The sequence below is a fragment of the Neophocaena asiaeorientalis genome, unplaced genomic scaffold, assembly GCF_003031525.2.
Source record: "Neophocaena asiaeorientalis asiaeorientalis breed wild unplaced genomic scaffold, Neophocaena_asiaeorientalis_V1.1 scaffold60, whole genome shotgun sequence".
Classification (NCBI taxonomy): domain Eukaryota; kingdom Metazoa; phylum Chordata; class Mammalia; order Artiodactyla; family Phocoenidae; genus Neophocaena; species Neophocaena asiaeorientalis.
The window spans coordinates 118,468-143,441 of record NW_020173721.1 but is presented as its reverse complement, the minus strand read 5'-3'; the positions used below and the strand labels follow the sequence as shown (position 1 = coordinate 143,441).

Genomic DNA, 24,974 nt, shown 5'->3' with positions numbered 1-24,974 from the left:
GTCTCTGTGGTACGTAAAGGAAGGCATTATTGCCGGAGTGGATGGAGCAGGTGTGGAGAAGACGGATAGAAGATGACAGAAGGGATAGGGACAGAGGGAGGGAGGGGTGTGTGTTGTGATGGAGAAGATCGCGTAAGGGCTCTCTGGGACAGAGCTCAGACCACAGCACCTAGGGGATAGAATAGGCCATGGCCCAGCTGCCAGTGGTGTCATGTGTCCTTGTCTTCAGAGAGGCTGTAGGATGGCCAGAGACACCATCAGGCTTTGGCGTGAGTCCCAGCTCCAGCCTTGAGGTCCTGGACAGCTCTCAGAGCCTCTGTGTTCTCGTGTGTACATTAGGGCTGGTAGTATCACCTTCCAGGGGCGTCTGAGGATTGGAAGAGGCCCGGGCAGTCCTTAAGTTCTGTCACTGTCTCTCAGATCTCTCCACTTCCCTCCATCCCCCTGTCGGGTCCCCTGACTCTAGTTTTGCCCCCCTTAATTCTGCCCTAAACAGTGCAGCCAGGATGATCTTTTCAGAGTGTAGATCAGGTGATGTCAGTCTCCTGGTTAAACCCCTCCAGGATGCTCATTGCTCATAGGATGACATCTTCCTCTTTCATGATGATCTGCCCCCTGTGTTCCTGTCTAGCCCCTCCTTCCCCTATCCTCTCTGCTTCTGTCTGATTACGTTCCCGTTGAGGGCCCCAAGCTGTCAAGTTGCCCTTTGGCACCTGTCCTGTATCTCCTGCTTCAACTTACATGGCGCTTCTTCCAGGAAGTCTTCCATCCCTGCTAGTAGATGCCCCCTGCTCTGTATTTCTGTACTTCTCCATCACACTTAAGTAAATGCCTTATTTATTTGTTTGTCTCCCCCCACTGCACCACAATCTTCCTAAGAACAGAGCTCTATCTGCTTTACAAAGCCCTCAGCTCAGGACACGTGCCCAGTAGTTGCTAAAAAGTGCTAATTAATATTGCTATTTCATATATATACATATATATTATTGTTACACTTCAAACCACGTGGAACACTGCTCCATGTGTACTTTTATCAACACATTAAATAAAGCAGATGTTCTGTTGGCATGTGGAGCGTGCCTATTAGACAATTTAGTAGTTTCCCTAGTAGGTGTGGATAGAAGAGTGGATAACTTATACGAAGAGAAGGAAAATTGGGGGAGTGGACAGGAAATTGTCTGAGATGGACAGGAAACAAATGACAGAAGGCGGGAAATTGTCTGAGATGGACAGGAAACAAATGACAGAAACCAATCCAAGGAAAAAATAGCCTGTCACTTCTCAGTAAATGCCTGTACCTCCACAGCACTGGGTTCAAGTCCCGTGTCAGAGCAAGAGAGTACTGCGGCCCTCTGTGTCTGTGGGTTCTGCATCAGTGGATTCAACCAACCTCGGATTGAAAATATTTTGGGGGAAAAAAATCCAGAAAGTTCCAAAAAGCAAAACTTTAATTTGCTGGAAACCAGTAACTGTTTACTAACATTTACATTGTGTTAGGTATTATAAGTAATCTAGAAATGATTGAATGCATACAGGAGGATGTTCGTAGGTTATATGCAAATACTATGCCATTTCCTATAATGGACTTGAGCATCTTCAGATTTTGGTATCCTCCAGGGTCCTGCAGATACCAAGGGATGACTGTACTGTCAGGTAGTTGCCGTGTTCCTGGACAGTGATTTGGACATGGATATTAGCCAAACCAAACCTTAAAAAAATGTACATTGATCTGTCAATTCTACTTCTAGGAATTTATCCTAAGGAAACAAAAGTCCAACAGTTTTATACACGAATATGTTGATTGCACTATTGCTTGCATCAGAGATAGAAAGAAGAAAAAACTAATGTCTAAAATAGGATTGAGTAAATAAATTACAGTATATCCCTGTAATGAAATGCTATAAAGACATTAAAGAATTATGTAAGGATATTTAAATAATACATTAAATTATTTATAGTAATTTTAGGTTGAGAAAAGTAGCTTCCCCAAAAGTGTGGATTGCTAATAGTCTTCACTTTGTTCTGGGACCACAGATAATAATTTTTTTTTTCCCTTTGGGTTTTCTGTATTTTAGAGTTTTTCATATGGTAGCTTACTTAGGGTTGCAGCTATAAATTAACACAATCAATGCTGTCTAAACGAAAAAGGAAAAAAACCTAGTCCCTGATGAAAGTTGTATAAGATCAGTACTTAACTTGAGGTTCAGCCTTTTTTTTTTTATTGAAGTATAGTTGATTTACAATGTTGTGTTAATTTCTGGTGTACAGCAAAATGATTCAGTTATACATATATATATTCTTTTCCATTATGATTTATTTCATATTCTTTTCCATTATGATTTATCAAGTTTATTGAATTTAGTTCCCTGTGCTATACAATAGGACCTTGTTGTTTATTCATTCTATATATAATAGAATGCATCTACTAATCCCAAACTACCAATCCTTCCCTCCCTCAGCCTCCTTCCCCTTGGCAACCACAAGTATTATAATCTCTGAGTCCATCCATGTTGCTGCAAATGGCATTATTTTGTTCTTTTTATGGCTGAGTAATTGTCCATTGTATATATGTGCCACATCTTCTTTATCCATTCATCTGTTGATGGACATTTGAGGCACAGTCTTAACCTGGATGGCTGAACTTAACGTGAATAACGTGAATTTTTCTCATTTCTTATTACAAAATAGAATACATTTCTGTTAGAAAATATAGCAAAGAAAATATAAAGTATCTCTCGTCTTACCACCCTAAAACATCCACTGTTAACGCACATATGTGTTAAGGGTTGTGTGTAAGTGAGATATATACAAAAATAAATATATAAAATCTCTATCCAAACTGTATACATATAATTTAAAATAGGGATTGGCAAACTTTTCTGTAAAAGGCTGGTAGTAAATATTTTAAACTTTGCATGCTACATACTGTTTCTGCTGAGTATTTTTCCTTTTATTTCTGTTTTTCCTTCTCTCTCTTCCTCCCTCCCTCCTTCTCATTTTTTCAAGGCTTCAAAAATATAAAAATTATTTTTAGCTTCCAGGCCATAAAAAAAGCAGACCAGGGGCCGGGCTTTTGTTTGCCACCCCTGATTTAAATTATATAATACATTGATTTTAATATGCTCAAGAGAAGAAGAAGAGCATGTGACACTTTTGCAAAGTATTATTTAGCAACAGTGAAATGTTACTAATACGTGATCAGAAACACAAGACCTCCTGTGGGTGTTGCCCAGATTAGACACTGGGCATTTTTGCCTCTGCTTCTGTCAGAGATAGAAGGAATCTGTGAGTAGAGTTGCAGAGAATGGGTCATTGAAACCATATTAAAACTATATTAGGGGCTTCCCTGGTGGCGCAGTGGTTGAGAGTCCGCCTGCCAATGCAGGGGACACAGGTTCGTGCCCCAGTCCGGGAAGATCCCACATGCCGCGAAGCCTGCGCATCCGGAGCCTGTGCTCCGCAACGGGAGAGGCCACAACAGTGAGAGGCCCACGTACCGCAAAAAAAACCCCAAAAAGAAACAACAAAAAAAACTACATTAGTTTGCTTCCTTTCTTTGTCCTCGAATAAAACTTTACTGAAGAATAGTGTCAGAGGATATAAGTAATGGTTGCTATACGTCATTGAAGTTAATTTCTATCACTTAAGTCACAGGGTAGGTTGTGTGCATTCCATCTTGAGTGCTACACAGCTAATTTAGCAAAAGTACCATATAGTGAATGACATGTGATGAAGAGTTTTCTGTCAGATGAATTAAATAACCTGTGAATTTCTTTTCTAGATATGCTCGGTGAAGGAACGGCATGCCAGTGAAATGAGGGACTTGCCGAGCCGATACGTTGAAATAGGTATGCCTTCTGTGGTGTAAACCTTCAGAAGAGAATCCATGTTATGAAGGGGAGTCTTAAGGCTGTGTTCTTCAGGGCTCATCATTGGTACCTTGATGAAATAGATCAAGAGACTTCTAAGTTTTGAAATTTGGCTGTAGAGACCCTTTATTCTAACTCTATTTCTAATTTTTACACAATAATATTGTAGTTGGCTTTGAAGTTGAATGACCATGAGCTTGGGTTCTGGTTCTGTTATTTATCACCTGGACTTTGGACAAATTTCTGCGTGCCTCAGTCATTTTCATCCATAAAATACAGAAAAGAATACCTGTCTCACAGGTTGTTTGTCAAAATTCCAAGCATGCGTGCACAGCTCATAATACAGTACTCACACTTGGTATTGTCAACGTGTGCCTTCTAAATATTTATTTCCCTCATCACTGGTCTGGTCCAAACTGCCATAGTCTTATGTGGATAGTGACCCAGCAGCCTGCTAACTGGTTCATCTCTTTCCACTGTGAGTTACTGTACTCTAGTCCCCCGCACTGCAGTCAAAGTACAAATGAGCTGGTGTCACCACCCTTCAGTCCCTTCCCATTGTTCTTAGGATAAAGATGAGACTCCTTAACTTGACCTTGGGGATCTGCGTTGGCCCTCACCTGCCTTTCTAGCTTCAGCTCATAACAAGCTTCTCCTTAGTCTCTGTGCTCCAGTCACACTGGCCTTCCATCTGCCTGTGCTGCTGCTTCCCATCTCTCTGGAATGCTCTTCTTGCCTCTTTTTACTTCATGGACCCCTTATCATCTTTAATCATACCGCAGCTCAAGTGTTGCTTTTGTGGGAAGGCCCACTGGTCCTCCCTAAGCAGGTCAGATCCCCCCATGATAGGCGCGTAGCATTTCCCATTCTAGCCCTTGTTTGAGTTGCAGTGATCATGTGATTAGTCAGTGCATTTCTGTCTCTTCCACCAGACTATAACCTCCTTGTTTTTGCTCAGTGTTTTTTGTATCTCAGGGACCTGGCACCATACCTGGCACATAGCAGGTGCTAAATAATATTGGGTTGAATGAATCAGTGACTCTGGAAACAACTATTCAGGAAAAGTATGCCAAGGAGGCTATGCCACTACTTTTATAACTTAGTTTTAGGACCTAGTGCCAAAGTTACTCAAACAGAAAGGGTGAGAATGGACTGACTTTTGTCAGTTAAACAGAGTAAAAGCTCTTTTTGTATTATTTAGAGCTGAGTAATAATAGGAGACAGTTTTGTGGCAGAGAAGGTGTGCCATATTATATGTCAGCTGAAAAGTTTATTTACCCATTTGGATGGTGGATGGGGAATATACATTTGATGGGTTGTTATAACAGGATGAAGCTGAGATAAATCATTTGCACATGACTACTTTTTTTTTTTATTAATCTTTATTTATTTATTTATGGCTGCATTGGGTCTCCATTTCTGCACGCGGGCTTTCTCTAGTTACGGCAAGTGGGGGCTACTCTTCGTTGTGGTGTGCGGGCTTCTCATTGCGGTGGCTTCTCTTGTTGTGGAGCACGGGCTCTAGGCGCGTGGGCTTAAGTAATTGTGGCACGTGGACTCAGTAGTTGTGGCACACGGGCTTAGTTGCTCTGCAGCACGTGGGATCTTCCTGGATCAGAGCTCGAACCCGTGTCCCCTGCATTGGCAGGCGGATTCTTAACCACTGTGCCACCAGGGAAGTCCCGTGACTGTACTTTCATAAACAGAGTAAGATGTACCCACCAGGAAAATATGGTTGTAGCATTTAAATCTGGGATATTTTATACTTGAAGTCGGAAGCTGGTGGTAGGGTTTTAACAGTTCTGCTATTCTTTTGTTTTGCCTTAGAAGGATAAATACATAAATTCATAGTTCGGATTTCTCAGGGTCTGGATGAAATAGGTAAATACAGAATATAATGATACTGAGGAACTAGATAAGACTGAGAACTAGAAGATAAAGATAATTATTTCAGTATCTCTATTTTCTGCCCCTCCCCTGTCTACCAGAATAAAACCTGAACGTCTCAATGCATAGTGTCCTGAGAGGTAAGTATTAGAATATTTTAAATACAGATGAGTTTAAAAAAAAAAAAAAAAGGAAAGGCAAGAACTCTGGGAACTTTAGGATGTAAAAATTGCCAGGAAGGCATAAAAATGCAGCAATGTCATCTTCTCTCCTTAGTTGGTGTTTATTGCTTGCCTACTAGGTATGGGCCATTGTGCTATGTGTATTACCTGCTTTAGTTCACTGTCACAGCAGCCCTTTGAAGGGCAAGTAGTAGGCTTCTTATTCTATAGATGAAGAAAACTGAGGCTCAGGGTGGTAAACAACCTGTCCAAGGTCTTACTGCTGTGGCATTAAAATGGATAGAATCTAACCCTGCAGAACCACCAGGCAGGGAGGCCAGGCAGTTTGGCAAATTCCTGTCTGATCTTGGTAAGGTTGCATTACCTCCCTAAGCCAGACTTTCCTCACCTATAAAATGGAGGTGAGGGACTTCCCTGGCCATCCAGTGGTTCAGACTCCGTGCTTCCATTGCAGGGGATGTGGGTTCGATCCCGGGTCGGGGAACTAAGTTCCCACACGCCATGCAGTGTGGCCAAAAATTTTTTTAAAAATAAAAAATTTAAAAAGTAAAATGGAGATAAGACCTACTGTCTCAGATAGTTGGGAGAATTAGACATGATTCTAAGGTCTGTAACACTGTCCTTGGCACACAGTAGGTGTTCAGTGAATCACGGTGGTTATTATCACCGTGCAGACTTCCATCTCAGCTCCATGACTGCTAACAGCCGGCCCAGTGGTGGCCCTAGAGCCCTGGGATCACATTATTAAGGTGTGTTTTGTATGTACTACGATTTCCGTGAAATAGACCGTGTGCGAGTACTAACGGTATCACATTAGGGACATTTTACTACTATGGTTAATGGTTAAGTACCATTTTTTCCCCTCTTGAGAGCAAACCTTTAAGAATATAAACCATTTCCACAGCAGGAGGCAAAGTGGTTTAGATAAGAGTCCTTGACTAGAATAAAGGAAAAGTGAAATGTTAGGAGGTCTGGATTACAATTTGCTTTATGACAGTGTAAGCCACTGTTCTTTAGTAAATGAGGTGAAAATGACATTGAGATGAAAGAAATATCTGTAGCTGTACATTACATTTCTTAGAAGCCAGATATTTATAACTCTTCCTTATAAATCCGAATCTCAAAAACAATGTAAAAGTTATTCCTGTCAATAAGATATTCTTGTAAATGAAAGCTAATAATGATAATAAAGATGAAGCTTACTGGCCAGTCTCTAATCCATGAAGACATAAGGTTACACAAGGTTTGGGGGGTGTCATTTCCTCTTCCAAATTACAGTTTTAAAAGTAGGTTGTGGTCCATGCCTGCTGTACTTATTTAACTTAACTTGGGTCTCTTACTATCACAGGACTCCCTAACTCTCTGGCACTTTTTACCAAAGTCGTCCATGTTCTTAATGGAATGGTAGTTGGGAGCTGATACTATGTTGTTGGGAAATGAAGCCAATACTGGTGTGTCATTTTGGGGGCATCTACTGCCAAGGGCAGATAACTTACATGCAAGGAATTAATGATTGACTCCCTAGTCTCGATTTCATATGGAAGTCTATTTCAAAAAAAATAATAATCAAGAGAAAAGCTACATGGGAATCTACATAAAATGACAGAGATAAGCCAGGAAGAAAGAGAAGGAGAAGAAAATAAGGGACATCTTTTTCATTTTAATTAAGCAGAGTCCGTATTGTTAGTTTATTATATGCTGTGGCTCTATTTAGTACATTGTTCCATTTTCAGCCTCTTGATTGACTTGGAAATTGAAGGCCTTTTTGCATGGTGGTAGAGAGCTGTGAAATTAATGCCTTTCTTAGATCTAAGTATCTCTATCCACCTGTTAGCATTCTGACCCAGACACACAGGTTCCAGCAGTGGGACAGTTCTCCCATGCATGTGAATGACGAGGCTCACCTCCGTGTCTTAAGTCTCAGTAGAAATCAGGGCAGTTCAAGGTGTCCATAAGGATCTAGCTCTGTATGGTTTTCTGTTCTGTTAGAATTCAGTTTGATTCTCTCTAATCTATTAATTCTTCTGTTCTGCATTGAATTTTTTCCCCAACATTTTTTAATGAAAATTATTAAACATACAAAAAAACTAAAGCATTTTACTGGATCTATTTACTCGCTTCCTTGATTCCACAGTTAAGATTTTGTTATACTTGTTTTATTACGCATCTGTCCTCTATCCATTTGTCACTCAGTGCTGGAGACTCAAATACTTGTTGGAAGTGGAGTTAATAAATTTTCTCTACCATAAGTAGCAGTAAGAAATTGGAAGCACCTGAAGTAAGAAGTATATCTTGTTCATTTTATAACAACTACCACCAGCCACATGCTTAAATACATTACACACAGAATTTTGTTTAATCTTCACAGTGGTCCCAGTGGGTAGGGCTGCTATCCCATTTTATAGGTGAAGAAGCTGAGGTTTAGAGGGAACAAGTAACCTGCTCCAGATGCGGACATTCGGAAGCAAAGAAGGCAGCGTTTGAACACAGATAAGCCTAGTTTCAAAGCTGTTTCTCCTCACTGCTGTGCCATGCGTTCTTCCATGCGTGTCCTCCGCCTAGCCCCAAGCCCTCATGTGCAGCCAAAGTAACTGATGAGAAGAAAAGCAGCTTTCTGCAGGCACTCAGATACCAACCATGGGGCAGAAATTCTCCAAAGACCCTTTAAATATGCAGTGAGGATGTCTGCTCCCCTGTTCTACAAACAGCCAGATGAAATGGACATGCAGTAGATTTGTTTTTTTATTTTGGTTCAAATGAAGTATCTCATTTAGAAAAATAGAAATTTTATTTCCCCTTGTTGTATTCTGGGACTGACAGCTCTTCATCGTTTCTCCTCCAAATGCTTAGGGAATCTCTAGAACCTAGTTGCCTTGGATGTCTATCAAAATTGTTTCTAAGGAAAGGAAGTCAAATCCAGACAGTGATGTGATTCTTTGAGCCCTCTTGTGTGCCCTTTCTTAGTGTTTGGCTTAAGTTTAGTTGATGCATCAAGGCAGTTTTGGATTTTTTTGGGGGGGTGGGAGGGTGGTTAGGACTCTGAATGTGTGTATGTGTTTATTTTTTAATTTTATTTTATTGTAAGGACACTTCACATGAGATCTACCCTCTTAACAAAATTTTAAGTGTATGTACAGTACACTTTGTGCCTGTTGATTAGCAACTTTCTTTTTCCCCCTCCTCCCCAGCCTTTACAACCAAGGTTACTCTTTGATTCTATGAATTTTAGGTACAATGTTTGTCTTTCTGTGTCTGGCTCATTTCACTGAGCATAACGTCCTCAATGTTCATCCAGATCGTTGCATATTGCAGAATTTTTTTTTGAGGCCAAATAGTATTCCATTTTACATATATAATATATACCACATTTTCTTTATCCATTACTGTGTCGATGGCCATTTAGGTAATTTCTGTATCTTGGCTGTTGTGAATAGTGCTGCAATGAACATGGGAGTGCTAGTGTCTCTTCAAGATCCTGATTTCAGTTCTTCTGGATAAATACCCAGAAGGGAGTTGCTGGATCATATGGTGGTTCTATCCGAATGTTTTTTTTGAGGAAACTCCATACTCTTTTGCACGGTGGCTGCACATTTGCATTTCAACCAGCAGTGCATAGGGTTCCAACTTCTCCACATCTTCACCAACACTTGATAGCTTGTCTTTTTTTTTTTTTTCTTTAATAGCCTATTTACAGCTTAAAGTATAACTATTTAGTTTCGAACCTTTTGACCCAGAGGTCTCTGACCATCCCCTTGTCTGTGGTCTAAGCAGTGTGTGGTCAGCTTCTCACAGAGTCACTCTTTATCAGTCCTGCTTCGTGAGTGCTGAAGTTGAGTATCTGAGATAATCACATCCGCTTAGCTTTGTCACAGTGTATGCTGAATATCGATTAGAAAATATAGAATTAAATTGCAGGCTAAACTCATTTTATATAGCTCTGATTTACGTGTAATATTGGCTCCTGATTTGAATGTTTGTGTTATTTTGTCCATTGGCTCTTCTCTTCTGTTTCACTGCCACATATTAGGTCTTCTCCTTAACTTGCTGACATAAAGCATTGTAAAGTCACTTTTACTTCAATGCATCTGCTTCATAGCAGTCCCAAGGATGTTAAAATGTGAGTTCCAAATGTATTTTCTTAGCTCAGTGGTCATGCTGACAGAGTGTCCAAATTTCTCAAAGTTTATAGACATTATATCTAGTTGATTAAGAAATACTAATATCTGGTTATTAAAGGGTCAGATTCTCTTGGGAATAAGGCACTATCATAAACGGACCTCAATGCTTTTTCATATGTGAATATAAGACAAGGGAAGATAATTGTTCTTATTTATAAATTGCTTGACAAACTTTGTTTGCTTCTTTAAGAATCACAGAAACTAAAATCTATAGGGTATTACTTTATTTAGCTCCAGTGAAGATACCAAATCCTTCTGGGTCACATTTAGCTAACGGGCATTTTGCAAACAGCAAAGGGAAAACAAGGGCCCCAAATAAAAAAGCAGTACAAGTTCTATGTACTGCAGTGCATGGGAAATTCAAGGGAAGGGCGGGCACCCTGGCTGCATGCAGAACTGGCAGAAAGTAGTCAAGCCCTTCACTTCTTCTGTTCCTGCTAAGGTAGCACCATTTTGCCCTTAGCACCTCTGTGTTCTGATTTATGTTTTCTAGTGTGACATATCTAGGAAGAGTAAGATTTCAAATTCTACTTTTGCTTGCCTTCTACTTAAGGGACCTTAGTCAAGTTACTTAATATCACTGAGCTTCAAGGCCCTTTTGAAATGTATATAAGGTATTAATGGTGGAAAAAGATGGTGTATGTAAAATATTTAACATCCTCCTTGTCAGTATAGTAATGCTCATTAAATAGAAGCTATCAATATCACTGTTCTATTTCGTTAGAGAGAAAAACAGTGGTTTCTTTTAACAATCGGGAGACGAAAACATTGTGTTTCATAAAGTCAATTGAAAGGAAATGGGGGAAAGATATAAATAAGGATTTACTGAATTATTCTGAAGAGGTTAAAACATTTCATGATACCTTTCATAGGTACAAGTAATAATGAAGAGTATGAAGGTCTGAATACAATGATATTAAGTGAGATAACCTAGTTATGAACTATTTGGAGATGGTCTTTTTATACAGAGCCAAATAAAATCTTGACTTTTATTCTTTACAATTTAATATACATTAGTTTTTTTTAATCTATTTTAATGAAGTTTTCTTCATGAAAATTTTTTGAATGAACATTTTGTGAAATGTTCCTCTCTCACGTGTAACCAGCCTTCCTGCCCTTACCAGGCACATCTAGTCATGGTTATTGCCACTGTTTCCACCCCCATCTCCACCCCTCTGGGAACAAATTTTCCTACTTTGTATTCTTTCTTGCTTTACACCTGTTTCCATTCTTGCATAGCACATGGTATTTTAATTATTTCTTTAGCTTCTAGACTCACACTCTCTTTTAAGTCAGAGGCAAACTCTTCGTCTTCCTGATGCTTCTGGAAGTGTGTCTTCTGCCTAAGTGGTGCTCAGTAATTCTTTATTAAGTTGTTGATAACTCTCAGAGATGTAAGACCCAAGGTACAAGAAAGCTCTGTCTTATTCACTTTTATTTCAATCACATGCCAATCTTTCAGAAACTTAGAGCATGTATGCTATTGATGGCCCAACAATATTTATGCATTTGTGACTGTAATCCCAGCCCTGGGTTATATCAAGTTGGTGTCTAACCCTGATATGTTAACATTTTGTGCTTGGAGGATTCTGAGAAGATGGTGGTAGTGGCCACATAACTGTTCCATCTTCCTGAGTCCTCAGGAACAACTGGATCACGCAACCAAAAACCCATAGAGAACACTCACAGCAAGGTAGCCCTAGGAACCTCAAGATACGAGCAAATGGAAAATCCACCAATAGCCACGGGACCCGCTATGGTTCCAGTGTCTGTATGAGAGAAAGCAGAGGGAGCAAGGGGGCTTCTAATGCATTTGAGATCAGGAGATCTCCCAGACAATCAGCAGGTGTTTTCTGGAAGACACCCAGGCTGCTCTGAGAGGGGTGGGTGCAGGGCTGCAGTTAGGGTGAGCGGCTCGGGCATCCCAGCAGCCCCTGGGAACTCTTACAGTTGAGTGGCCAGTGTTTCCTGACAGGGCCGGGCTCACACAGGAGAATAAATCCTGAGCAGTATGGGCATGATAGAAACAAAGAGAAGGTCCAGATAAAAGTAGGGAGGGGACAGAGCCAGGAAATCTCAGAAAGCAAGGGACCAGATTTTTAAAACTATGTGAAAACTATGAATGAGGGAACTCTTGGAGGTTAGAAGAGTTATCTCAGTTCCTCCCTCCTCCCAAGAGATCAGTGGCTGATTTCACCTAGAAACAAGTGCAGAAAAGTACCGAGGTCAAATCCCATACCAAGGTTTAAGAAAAAGTGAATAAGGAGCAGAATAACATCCTTGGCAATGAAAGCACACCAGACAGAAACACCCACAAAATAGATGATGACTGTAATGTACTGTTTCAGAACAAGCTCTAAGATAGTTTAAAGAAGGCATGGGGGCTTCCCTGGTGGCGCAGTGGTTAAGAATCCGCCTGCCAATGCAAGGGACACAGGTTCGATCCCTGGTCTGGGAAGATCCCACATGCCACAGAGCAACTAAGCCCGTGCACCACAACTACTGAGCCTGCATGCTAGAGCCCGCGAGCCACAACTACTGAGCCCACACGCCACAACTACTGAAGCCCATGCGCCTAGATCCTGTGCTTCACAACAAGAGAAGCCACTGCAATGAGAAGGCTGCACACTGCAATGAAGAGTAGCCCCTGCTCACCGCAACTAGAGAAAGCTCACCTGCAGCAATGAAGACCCAAGGCAGCCAAAAATAAATTAAAAAAAAAGAGAAGTGATGGAAGGCATGAAAGAACAACAAAAATCAGAACTAAAAAAATTTCAAATGAGGTGACAGAACTTGAAATATTTATAAATAAAAGATTATTTCAGAAATGAAGGTTTAACTGGAAGGAACACAGGAGCAAATAGACACAAAGACAATACTGAAAGAAGAGAAATAGAAGACGAAAAAATTTTCATCACAAATAAGGGGAAGAAAAGGTTTATGATTAAATGATAAACACTGAGACAGGCAAAGATAATTCAGCCTACAAGTAAGAGTCATGGAAAACAAAACAAGGGAATGGAATAAATACCAAAAACAGTAATTCAAGAAAAATTTCCCGAAACTACAGAGAAACAAAACTAGAAACTATAAATTAAAATAGTACTGTTGTGTATCTGGAAATTATGACCCACGATGAACATCTTCAAGATATTTGAGTAAAATTACTGGACTTTAAAGACAAAAAACATTGGGGGGCATCTGGACCTGCACTGTCCAATATGGTAACCACTTGCCACTTATAGCTGTTAAGTGCTTGAAATATGGCACGTGTGGGCTGAGATGTGCTGTATCTAGGATTCCAAAGACTTAGTATGAAAATAAAAAGTAAATTATCTCATTAATAATCCTTTATGTTGTTAAATGTTGCAATGACCATATTTTGGACATGCTGCATTAAATAAAATACTTTTAAATTTCACCTCTTTTTACTCTTTAATATGGCTGCTAGAAAATTTTAAAGTTATGTTTTTGGCTTGTGTTAATATTCTGTTGGACAGCACTGATCAAGAACTCAAGCCTCTCTTCTAGATCAGAGCTTTGTACACAATTGTCCTCTTTCTGGATCCAAAGAACTTCCTTGAATAAAATTTTTATGTGAATAGTCCCTCTGAAACTTTCTTCCTCTTTCTCTCTTATTCTGCATAGAATCTCTTTCTTTTTTCCTTGAATTATTTATTCTAGCACGTCTAGGAATGCTTCATTCTCCTAAATAAACCAGAGCACTGCAGGCCTTTCATCCCCATCAGGATGAAGGCTGTGTTGCAGCTGTAATGTGCATCTTTGCTTACCTCCATCACAATCCCAGGGACCCCAGAGCACTTCCTGCAGGGCCCCAGAACCATTGACTCACTTTCAGAACTCTTTGATCTGAAGAATAGCTACTGCCTTTTGTGGCTCCCTCTAGAAATTCTGCATTTTTCTCTCCTCGCCGCCCCCCGCCACCCCCTAGCTTTTGCTTTCTATTTTGTTTTAGTGCTTTCCAACACAATTTGTCTTTTTCTTTATGACTTATCTTTTCCAGATAATGGAAAGATGAGCTTCCATGGTATGAGACCTATAAACCACCTGTATTCAAACTGGTTTTCCTTCGGAAAAATTTTTTCATTAGTTATTAAAAATCATTGTCATGTGGAAAAATTAGAATTTTAGAGAAAATAAACTGAAATTTTGGTTGTTCCACTAAAATTTTGAAGTAGAAAGGCAGTAATTACTTGAAGATATTTTATAAAGCCAGTCCATAAAATTTTACATAATTTACATATGTTCCAGAAGAATAAATACTACCATTCAGTGTTTCTTTCTCTAAATCTGTTCATTAGTATCTGTTCATTAAGAATAGTCTTTATACTTTCCTGTTCATTCTTTTATTTAATTTTATTTATTTATTTTTAACATCTTTATTGGAGTATAATTGCTTTACAATGGTGTGTTAGTTTCTGCTCTATAACAAAGTGAATCAGCTATACACATACACACGTTCCCATATCTCTTCCCTCTTGCATCTCCCACCCTCCCTATCCCACCCCTCTAGGTGGTTACAAAGCATCGAGGTTCAAAGAGGAAATCAAAAAATACCTAGAAACAAATGACAATGTAGACACGACCCAAAACCTATGGGATGCAGCAACGGCAGTTCTAAGAGGGAAGTTTACAGCAATACGATCCTACCTTAAGAAACAGGAAACATCTCGAATAAACAACCTAACCTTGCACCTAAAGCAATTAGAGAAAGAAGAACATAAAAAACCCAAAGTTAGCAGAAGGAAAGAAATCATAAAGATCAGATCAGAAATAAATGAAAAAGAAATGGAAGGAAACAATAGCAAAGATCAATGAAACTTAAAGCTGGTTCTTTGAAAAGATAAACAAAATTGATAAACCATTAGCCAGACTCATCGAGAAAAAATGGGAGAAGACTCAGATCGATAGAATTAGAAATGAAAAAGGAGAAGTAACAACTGACACTGCAGAAATACAAAAGATCATGAGAGGTTACTACAAGCAACTCTATGCCAATAAAATGGACAATCTGGAAGAAATGGACAAATTCTTAGAAATGCACAACCTGCCAAGACTGAACCAGGAAGAAATATAAAATATGAACAGACCGATCACAAGCACTGAAATTGAGACTGTGATTAAAAATCTTCCAAAACAAAACAAAAAGCCCAGGACCAGATGGCTTCACAGGCAAATTCTATGAAACATTTAGAGAAGAGCTAACACCTATCCTTCTCAAACTCTTCCAAAATATAGCAGAGGGAGGAACACTCCCAAACTCATTCTACGAGGCCACCATCACCCTGCTACCAAAACCAGACAAAGATGTCACAAAGAAAGAAAACTACAGGCCAATATCACTGATGAACATAGATGCAAAAATCCTCAACAAAATAGTAGCAAACAGAATCCAACAGCACATTAAAAGGATCATGTACCATGATCAAGTGGGGTTTATTCCAGGAATGCAAGGATTCTTCAATATACGCAAATCAATCAATATGATATAGCATATTAACAAATTGAAGGAGAAAAACCATATGATTATCTCAATAGATGCAGAGAAAGCTTCTGACAAAATTCAACACCCATTTATGATAAAAACCCTGCAGAAAGTAGGCATAGAGGGAACTTTCCTCAACATTCCTGTTCATTCTGACACCAGTGTCTCCAACCAGCCCTTCATGGATTCAACCTTAATTTAAAGAATACACTGAATCATGATAGATCTTAAAACAATCCTGTTTTGTTGCATTAGTAAGTAGTAATGGAAAAACAGAACCCTGAAATGTCATTCATTCTGAAATGTCTTTTTTTTTTTTTTAATGCAGAGTAGCTGTAGACATTTTCCTAAACTAGGACCTCATACCAGGAAATGAGTCCTCTTTTTTACATGATATCATTACTAATGGGTATTAATGGAGATGAATTTCTAAGTGGTAGAATATTCAAAGGTAAGAAAAGCAGCCATTATTTTAGAACTCTTAATTTGTGACTCAAAGGGTGTGACTATAATTGCAATTTTGTTTTCCATAAGATTTCTGTTGATATGAAATCATTTTAATAAAATGAGAAGAATTATTTAATTGCAGCTGTATCTGAATGGTGATAACTTGCTTAACTGTGCCTCTGGATATCTTGACAACACTTTTTATATAATACCACATCTTTTCTTCGTAAATAACATTTTTTTGTTTGTAATTTAGTTATTTCATGTCATTTCAACTAAATTATTACCTGTTTTCAATTAGTAAAATGGTAGGATTTAGTACTTAACAAATAAGCATTTTGTTATAGTATCTGGAATTGAGAAGGAAACATCTGCTTCTTCACATCTGTCCTTATTTTCTTTAAGAACACATTAGATTTCCTATTATGTTCTTAATTAAAGAACAGGAAGTTTTCTGTGTTATTAATGCAAGTTCTTGAGGATAGAAATCAGGATGTAGAGGAGGAAAGATTTGGGTAGAATTGTTTTCTAGTTTCTCTGATCTGTATCTTGTGGCTCATTCCTATAAACCAAAGCCTTGATGTGGATTTGGTTACCTTTAGGAGGGATACTGTGTGATGCTCCTTGTCAGTGAGCCTAGGCAGCCCCTTTGGCGTCTCAAATGGGGAGAATACCTTGTTCACCCACCATTTCTTAGATGATGCTCTCCCTCGGGTGCCTATGGCAGACAAGCCCATCAAAGGCTCCATGTGATTCCCATGAAACAGTCTCTGTAGCATCTTTGATTGCTCTTCATCCAAGTTGCTGTATGCGTAACATTTCAACGATGGAATGCGCTTTAGTAAAAAACACAAGTCCATCTCTACCAAAGAGTTTGTGCAACCTCAGGAGTGCTGGCATCCAAGCCCTCCTGTTAACAGGCCTGTATGTCTTCCTGAATGTGAGACTGTCACCTCTTTGATCAGTAGGTCATGTGTGGCCCACACTGTTCAATAGCATCTGCGCATTCCAACCCTCCTGTCTCTCCCCACTCCCCCCTGCCCACCCCCTACATTCATAGGTAGCACTAGGGAAGCTTCTCCAGAACCTTCTGTGCCTGGCTACACGCTGCACGTGCTCGTCTCTGAACACGTGGTTGTGGGAAGTTCTCTACGCATGTGCTTCGTGAGAATATTGATCACATCACCACTTTACCAAAAATTATTTTCAAGTGCCTAGATAAGAATATTCAGTTCAGGTTCAGCGGGTGAGAAAACAAGTCTTCACGGGAGAGCTGGCACCATTTGGACTCCCATTGTATGGCTCTGTCCTGGGCACCCTGACCACCTATGCAATCCCACCCAGGACAAAGCTTAAGAAATGTTATCCTTTTTAATATTTATGTTATTAACTACTTAGTGTTTTTTTTGATTATCCTCAGTCTCATTTTGGTGTGAAAATAAAATTTTGAAAACAGTTAAATAAGGAGCAGGCGTTGAAGATCAGCCCAGTCAAGTAACACTAAGTGATTTATGAGGAGGGTGGAGAGGAGGAAGAAGAAAAATTCAGTCCCCCCTCAGTTTATGTGTTATGGGTTTTATTTCTATTCTGATACCTTTATTTATACATGGGAAAAGTCATACCCACAGAAATTAAAATGAATTATCCAAGTTCAGTGTAATTGCAGTTATGACCCAGATTTCCTAACTTCCCATTCAATATTGTTTCCAATATGCTACACTGACTTCCCCTGCTTTGGAAAAGATGGTCATTTTATCATAAAAGTTAACTAAACCTGAAGCTAATATCACAGAACTGTGGAGAAGAACTGAATCAAGAAACTCTTAGAAAAAGTGGTGGGTTCAAATGAGAGTTTACTCTCAAATGAATCTGTAAGTGCCGTGTATGATTCCTGGAAGAGTCTTTTCCTGGCACTAATATTGTATCAGTTGGCTTTGCTGCATAACAAACCATCCCAAAACTTAGTTGCTTAAAACAACAGTCATTTATTATAAATATTACAACAGCTAGTCATTAGAATCATACTGTAGCAATATTTGTACTTCTACCATTGAGCCTTCTATAAGATCTTTGAGGTCCATTGTAATTAAATCTATATACCTCTTAGGTGATGCAATAGAAGAAACAGAACTTCTACGTTTTAATGACTATCTTTTAAAAGGAAAGAGAAATTTCTTATTTTCTCTGACCTTTATTTCACTGAAGAATTAATGGAGTTTCATCCTAATGTAATGTGTATTTACACTTTTTTCTTTTAAGTCTAGATATAATGTTTATTAAATGTTTAAAAAGGAGTAATAGTTTCATAATTACAAATAGCATTTCTTGTGACCATCATACCACTGTAATGCCCTAATTGTGAAAGATTGAAATTTATGTTTAAATTATTTAAAAAGTATTTTTGTCACTAGTAATATTTTTAAATTATTTAAAATTTTAATATTTAAAAGTATTGTTATCGATAATCGTTTACATTGGGTTTTATAGATTTCAAAGTGTCTTCATGGGATTTAAATGTCATTTTTAAACTAACTAGATAGTGTCACTCTTCACCATTCATGCTGCTGTTATTGTCGAGTTTGCTTTTTATTTGTAATACAAATTTTCAAGCGTAAGTTCCCAGATATTCTTTTGGGCTACTGATTATTGTCCAGAAAGTATGTTTATCTCTGTCCCCTTTTTGTTAGATTTCTAAAATGAGTCCATCCTGCGTTCGTAGTCGACGTGTCCTTTCCTTTGTGTGCTGCTTTTTGCTGCTAACGGTGAATCTTCTCTCCCTTTTGTTTGCAGTGTCTCAGTTTGAAACTGAATTCTACATCAGTGGACTGGCACCTCTCTGTGATCAGCTTGTTGTACTTTCCTATGTAAAGGAGGTTTCCGAAAAAACGGTAATTTTTTTTTTCACCCCAAATACAATAGGGTGGGTTCATTTGTAGCATTTTTACCCAGATGAAGTTGCCCGTGAAGGGACTCAGCTCCAGTCTGAGCAGAACTTCCTGACCTATTAAACAACGTCAGCAGAGATTACCCTGCAGGCTTCGTGTATTTACGTTTCAGAAGCTCCTACTCGTTGGTTGCCTTTGTTCCTTTTGCCAAGCAAAGGGGAGTCTTTTTTTTTTTTTGCCTTCCCTTTTTTCCATCTCTCTTGGTATTTTAGTCGAAAGGAATGAAGGATTCCTCTTGCCAAAAGGCCAAGAAACTAAACTGACACAGTGCATTAGCAGAAATGACAGCAATGAAGTTGATGTGTAGCATCAGCAGGGGTCCCTGTGGTCAGAGTGAATTACAGAGAGGGTGGTCCATTACTTCCTGTGGTCCAGATATATTTGTTTACTTCCCAGTGGCCCAGTGATTCTGAGTAGCTTGATTCTTGCTTTGAAATTAGATTGTTGCTAAGTCTCGGTTATCACTGCAAATGATGTTATGAAATGTACGGCTCATAGGAAGCGGCAGAGAATCTGCATTTCATTATACAGGATTTTGGAATGAAGCCCGTTATAGGGTCCAGTGGAGGGGCCTGCATACTGAGTCTTTCTTTGAAGCCTAGGTCGGCCCCATTCCCAGTTTGTCTTTATTGTCAGAGTCCAGAGTTCCTGTCAGGAAGGGGCCAGGGGTGGCTTCAAGGCATAAACAAGGAGAGTTTATTGTAAAGGATTTGCTTTGGGATGCTGTGGTATGGTATAAAAGAAATGCAGTTGATCGTCTAGCTCTTTACAGTGAGTGGGTTCTCCTTGTCTGTATCCTCTCTCTCTCTTTTTTTTTTTCCTTTTCAAATAGCAAGGAATAAAATGGGGAGAAGAACCCTGGGAGTCCCGGTTTTGAAGTGGTAGCTGCTCTCCAACATTTCTCTGAGCGAGCTCTTGCATCAGGAAGCCATCGCTATAGTAACCTGGAGCTCTGAGTGCCCATGTTGCTAGGCAATGGCATGCAGTAGACTTAAGTGAACACTCAAACCTGCTAAAATCAATAGGGCTGGCTTCTCGCCCTGTGCAGGACATCAGTTTATTATTATTTCATTTATTTATTTTTTTGAAAATAAAAGCATTGGCTCCGGAGGGAGTAAATACAGTGCTTTTTGATGAGGAACGTGGGGAGCATTCAGGATATGATTGAAAGACATAAGAAAAGAGGCAGTAAAATGACAAAGGGAAGGCCTAATAAACAGTTGACCAAAAAAAGAAAGAAGGGAAGGAAACCTTTGTTAATAAGAGAGAGTATTGGAAAGGAGTAAAAACCAAGAAAAGCCAACCTCAAAGAGCAAATTAGAAAATGGAGTTTTTTCAGAGGAAGAAGTGAGGGTCTTGGAGGTGCTTTAGAAATGTGTGTGTCAGTGTATATAACTCTTCATTTTCTCTAACACCTAAGGACACCTGAAATCCTTAAATACAGAAAGAACTGATCAAATTAAGGCAGAAGGAATAAAGAAGCAAGCTTGGGGCCAACCACGCCCCCTTTTCTTTTTCACATCAAAAAGTTTAACTGCAACAGTAAACAGAATTCGTTTTTATATCAATTGTAATGCTATCCCAGCATATTTTCTTCATTACACCTTTTACATATGTGCCCGTTCCCGCACAGTTGCAGTGATAGTTACAAGCTCTTCTGTGGCCATAATTTTAGGAGCACCATTCCATTCTCTCTGCATATGGCTGTGCAGTCTCCCATCACCTTTCTGGTGGTTGTGAACTGTTTCATCTGGTTGATATAACCTAATTTATGAAGCTGTTCCCTTAATGTTTTGTTTTTCTTCCATTCATTAATAAAGCACGTGTGTTAAGAATGGTGCTCAGCATGGAGTATCAATGATCAACAAGACCAAATTCCTGCTCCTAGGCAGTTCACGCATAAGCAGGGCTGTTAGACCAGTGAACAAAAGTTGTAAAATAATGATAAGATGGATTTCTCATCCATCACCTTGCTGATGGATTCCTTACACACATGAAGGAGCTATTTATATGGTCTAGCAAGGTGATTTTCTTTTAACATTATTTGGTTCAATTTTTTTTTCTATTTTGCGTTTCTAATTTTGATATTTTTTGTCATTGTTATAGCTGTTAATTTTTTAAATAGTCAAAATTTTCAGGTTTTTCTTTTCTGTTGTTTTAAAAGCAAAATATTTGTCATTTCTCCACAGATGTGATAAATTATCCTGTATATTCAGTGGGGTTTTTTCCTCTAATAGTGGATCTTTCATAATTGCTTTTTATTTTGGACTCTTTTAAATATATGAGATGCAAAGCTGACGTAATCACTTCTCAATTAACCTAACAAAATTGATCAAAGGAATCTTCGAGGCTTACTGTTTTACTGGGGAACCTTGGAGAGTTGGGAGTAGTTCTGGATTTCTTTCATTCTGTTCCTTTCATCTGTGTTCTCTGTACAAGTGCCACACTGCTTTAGGTCTCGCTGCTTTGGAAAATAGTCAAGTGTATCTTTCGTGCCTCTGTGCTGAATATTCAAAGAGCTTGAGTTTTATAGTAGAACAAACTTGATTTTAAATCCATAGTCCCAGTTTTTCCACAAATCCCAGTCTCACTGTTTACTTATATAACTTTGACCTCAGTAAACATTTCGATCCTCAGTTCCTTCATCTGCAAAATTAGGAAGAAAAATACTTACTGAAGGGTGATTTAAGGACTCAGCAAGAAGAATCTGTGGACAGTCACCTACTAGGCTAGTGAAATTGTCATAGGCCCTCAATAAAGCATCTTTTCCCCTTCTATCTTGATCTAGAATGGCAGTGTCCCAAACTGTAGTTGGCACATTAAGCTATGTGCCTATCCAAGTTGAAATTAATGAAAATGAAATAAAATTTAAAACTCAGTTTCTCAGGCACAGTCATCCCATTTCAGGTGTTTGATGGCCACTCGTGACTCAGGTCTACCACGCTGGGCAGTACGGGCACAGAACATCTACATCATCTCAGCAGGTTTTGCTGTAGACGTAACTCTTAGACTCTGGCTTCTCAGCATCCCCAGTGAAAGGACTAGTAGTGGCAGTGGTCTGGATCATGGAGCAGTTTATAATGTAATTTTCACTCTGTCTCATATTTGTGAAGAAGATGTAACAGAGTTATCTAAGGATGTGGCAGCCGTCCCTTGGAGTTGAGAGGGCTGCAGTGGTGGACCGCTGACATAGTACAGTGGTACCTGTCCTGTGTATCTCATCCAAGAGGTCAAAATAAACCACTGCTATGAGGCCGTCCACGGCAGGTGGTGAGAAAGGCTTAGACCTGCTGAATTTACAAAACCAAAGCACTAATTATGGCTACCTAGAATTAATTTGTATCATTTTTTTAAATATGCTGTGACACTTGGCCACTTAGTATCCATGTGATTTTGCACAAGGCACTACTTTTCCTTTTTGTTTTTCTTAATTTATTTTTGGCTGCGCTGGGTCTTCGTTGCTGCGTGTGGGCTTTTCTCTAGTTGCGGCGAGCGGGGGCTACTCTTCATTGGTGCGTGGGCTTCTGATTGCGGTGGCTTCTCTTGTTGCAGAGCACGGGCTTTGGTAGTTGTGGCACGCGGGCTCAGTAGTTGTGGCTCGTGGGCTCTAGAGCAGGCTCAGTAGTTGTAGCGCACGGGCTTAGTTGCTCCATGGCATGTGGGATCTTCCCGGACCAGGGACCGAACCCGTGTCCCCTGCGGTGGCAGGCGGATTCTTAACCACTGCGCCACCAGGGAAGTCCCTAATTTGTATCATTTATAGAAATGTAATTCAAATGAGACTTTCTTTTTCCCCTTAGGAAAGGGAATACTGCGCCAGGCCCAGACTGGATATCATCCAGCCACTTTCCGAGACTTGTGAAGAGATCTCTTCTGATGCTCTGACTGTGAGAGGCTTTCAGGAAAATGAATGTAGAGATTATCACTTAGGTGAGAGACATCAAGGATCTGACTCACGTTATTTCTTATATGTACGTTTTTTCCCCTCCACTTGAGTAGCACAACCAGGAATTTAAATTAAGGTGCTGAAAGGCTCTTAGAGCCTATCTGGGCAGGCCTTTTATGTTGAAAATGAAGGCGTCAAGGCCCAGAGATGCTGTAGAACTTGCTTGAGTTCCCACAGCAGAAGGGAGGGGTAGAGATGAGGCCAGGACCAAGGTGAGGAGGCTTTGTGGCCTTTGTTCTTGTACTTGGTCTCCTGTCCTAACTATTTCATGTGACGCCTGACTTACACTGATGCCAAGCAGCATGGTCCCCTAGTTGGCGTATCACTCCCAACGTTATATCCCTAGAAGCTGTACTCTGGGTTGCCAGAGAAATTGTCTGTCTTTGACCGAATGCTCAGAGCTTGAGAGAGCACCTGGTCCATACTGGGCTTTCACTGAGTATTTGTTGAGTGGATGCATGAATGCACTTAGTCACTGCTTGGAAATAAAGGGAGAACCATTGCTTTGTAGTCATACCAGGGGCCTCTGTGTTTTGATGTCATCATATCCTTGAAAGATACGTTGATGAGAAAATAGGACAGCTTTGGCTGTTGAGAAATTCTTTGCTGCTTTAAAAACAATAGACATGTTTTGAGAATATTTTCAGTTCTCATTTTTGTCAATGAAGAAATATCCTATATCTGTTAGAGCTTTCTTAGATGAAACCCTTGATCAGCTGAGAAATGGGAGTGGATATTCTGGACTTAGCAAAAAGCAAATGTGATTCACAAGTGAAAGCATCCAGTTGAGGTATTTTTTGCTCAGAGCAAACCGCTGCACATTTAGAAACCCTTCAGAACAGGTTTTATAATTGAATTCTTCAGGAAACCCTTACCATCGGCATTGCTCACAACATGCTGAAATGATAGATGATGTCTCCAGGGCCTGGGGCATCTGTCATTTATGCTTTAGATGGCCTTGACCTTGAACAGGAGGAAACATTTATCGCCAACTGTGGGGTGTAATTGTTCTGTAAAAATAGAACTGTGCTGTAAATGGCCATCAATAAAGTTTATATACAGTAGATAAATTATATACAATAGACATGGAGAATTTTGAGCGCTATCTTTCAGCTGAGGTCAGAACGTTAATATAGGAAACAGAATTTTTAAGCCTACCTTATTTTTTTCGAGTCTTTTTGGTACTTTCTCCCTCCTTCCCTCCCTTCCTTCCTCCTTCCCTTCCTTCTTTTTTCATTCAAATCATTTTACGTGTGAATATTTTTTAAAGCACTGGAATAGACTCTATCATTCTCTACCTGTCTCTCACCCCTACCTTCAAACACAGCCAAACACATTTATTCCAAAGGTAAGAGAGTTTTCTGTTCGCTTGTAAGTTGGGTAGCCTAACCCTGTCCCCCGGCACCAAACCACTGCCAAGGTTTCTACTGTTGAGTCACCCAAGTTGTTGCTCTCTTATCTCTAGAATACTCGGAAGGGGAGTCACTCTTCTACATTGTGAGTCCAAGAGATGTTGTCGTAGCCAAGGAACGAGACCAGGATGACCACATCGACTGGCTCCTTGAAAAGAAGAAATATGAAGTAGTCTTGCTTTTACTTAAAAGTATTGACACGTCGGTAACAGAGAGGGGCTAAAAGGGTTTTGTAATAAATCTTTCATGTAGGTGAATTAGAATGTTCTAAGCTAGTAATATGTAGGAGGCCAATAACTTTCCGATACTCTTTTCGCAAGTTAGAGGGAATAAAGACTGCAAGGAAGTTGACTGGCCTTACTGTTCAGTGGAAGAGGCATTGGTGATGGAGGGAGGGGTGGGTTCGATCCAGCCTACTGATAAGTTTATTTGGTGGTTTTTCAAGAAAAATAAAATAAAGCTAGTATTTCAAAATCATCCATTTGGATATTTTAGTGAAATCATTTATTTTGTGCTTATATCATGTGTAAAAAGTAAAGCTATCAGACTATACTCAGGAGGGTTTGGACTACCTGTTCAGATGGAATGAACAGGTAGTTGTC

The 24,974-nt window shown here is 39.5% G+C and overlaps 1 protein-coding gene across 1 annotated transcript in view; it reads left to right on the top strand.

The window, feature by feature from the left end:
- The window catches only part of VPS41 (VPS41 subunit of HOPS complex), a 187,649-nt gene that overhangs the window by 119,432 nt on the left and 43,243 nt on the right, over positions 1-24,974 (top strand). The window contains exons 10-13 of the mRNA XM_024750657.1: positions 3,782-3,848; positions 18,860-18,957; positions 22,815-22,944; positions 24,426-24,541. Coding sequence (XP_024606425.1) covers positions 3,782-3,848; positions 18,860-18,957; positions 22,815-22,944; positions 24,426-24,541 — 411 coding nt within the window. The remainder of the gene's footprint in view (positions 1-3,781; positions 3,849-18,859; positions 18,958-22,814; positions 22,945-24,425; positions 24,542-24,974) is intronic.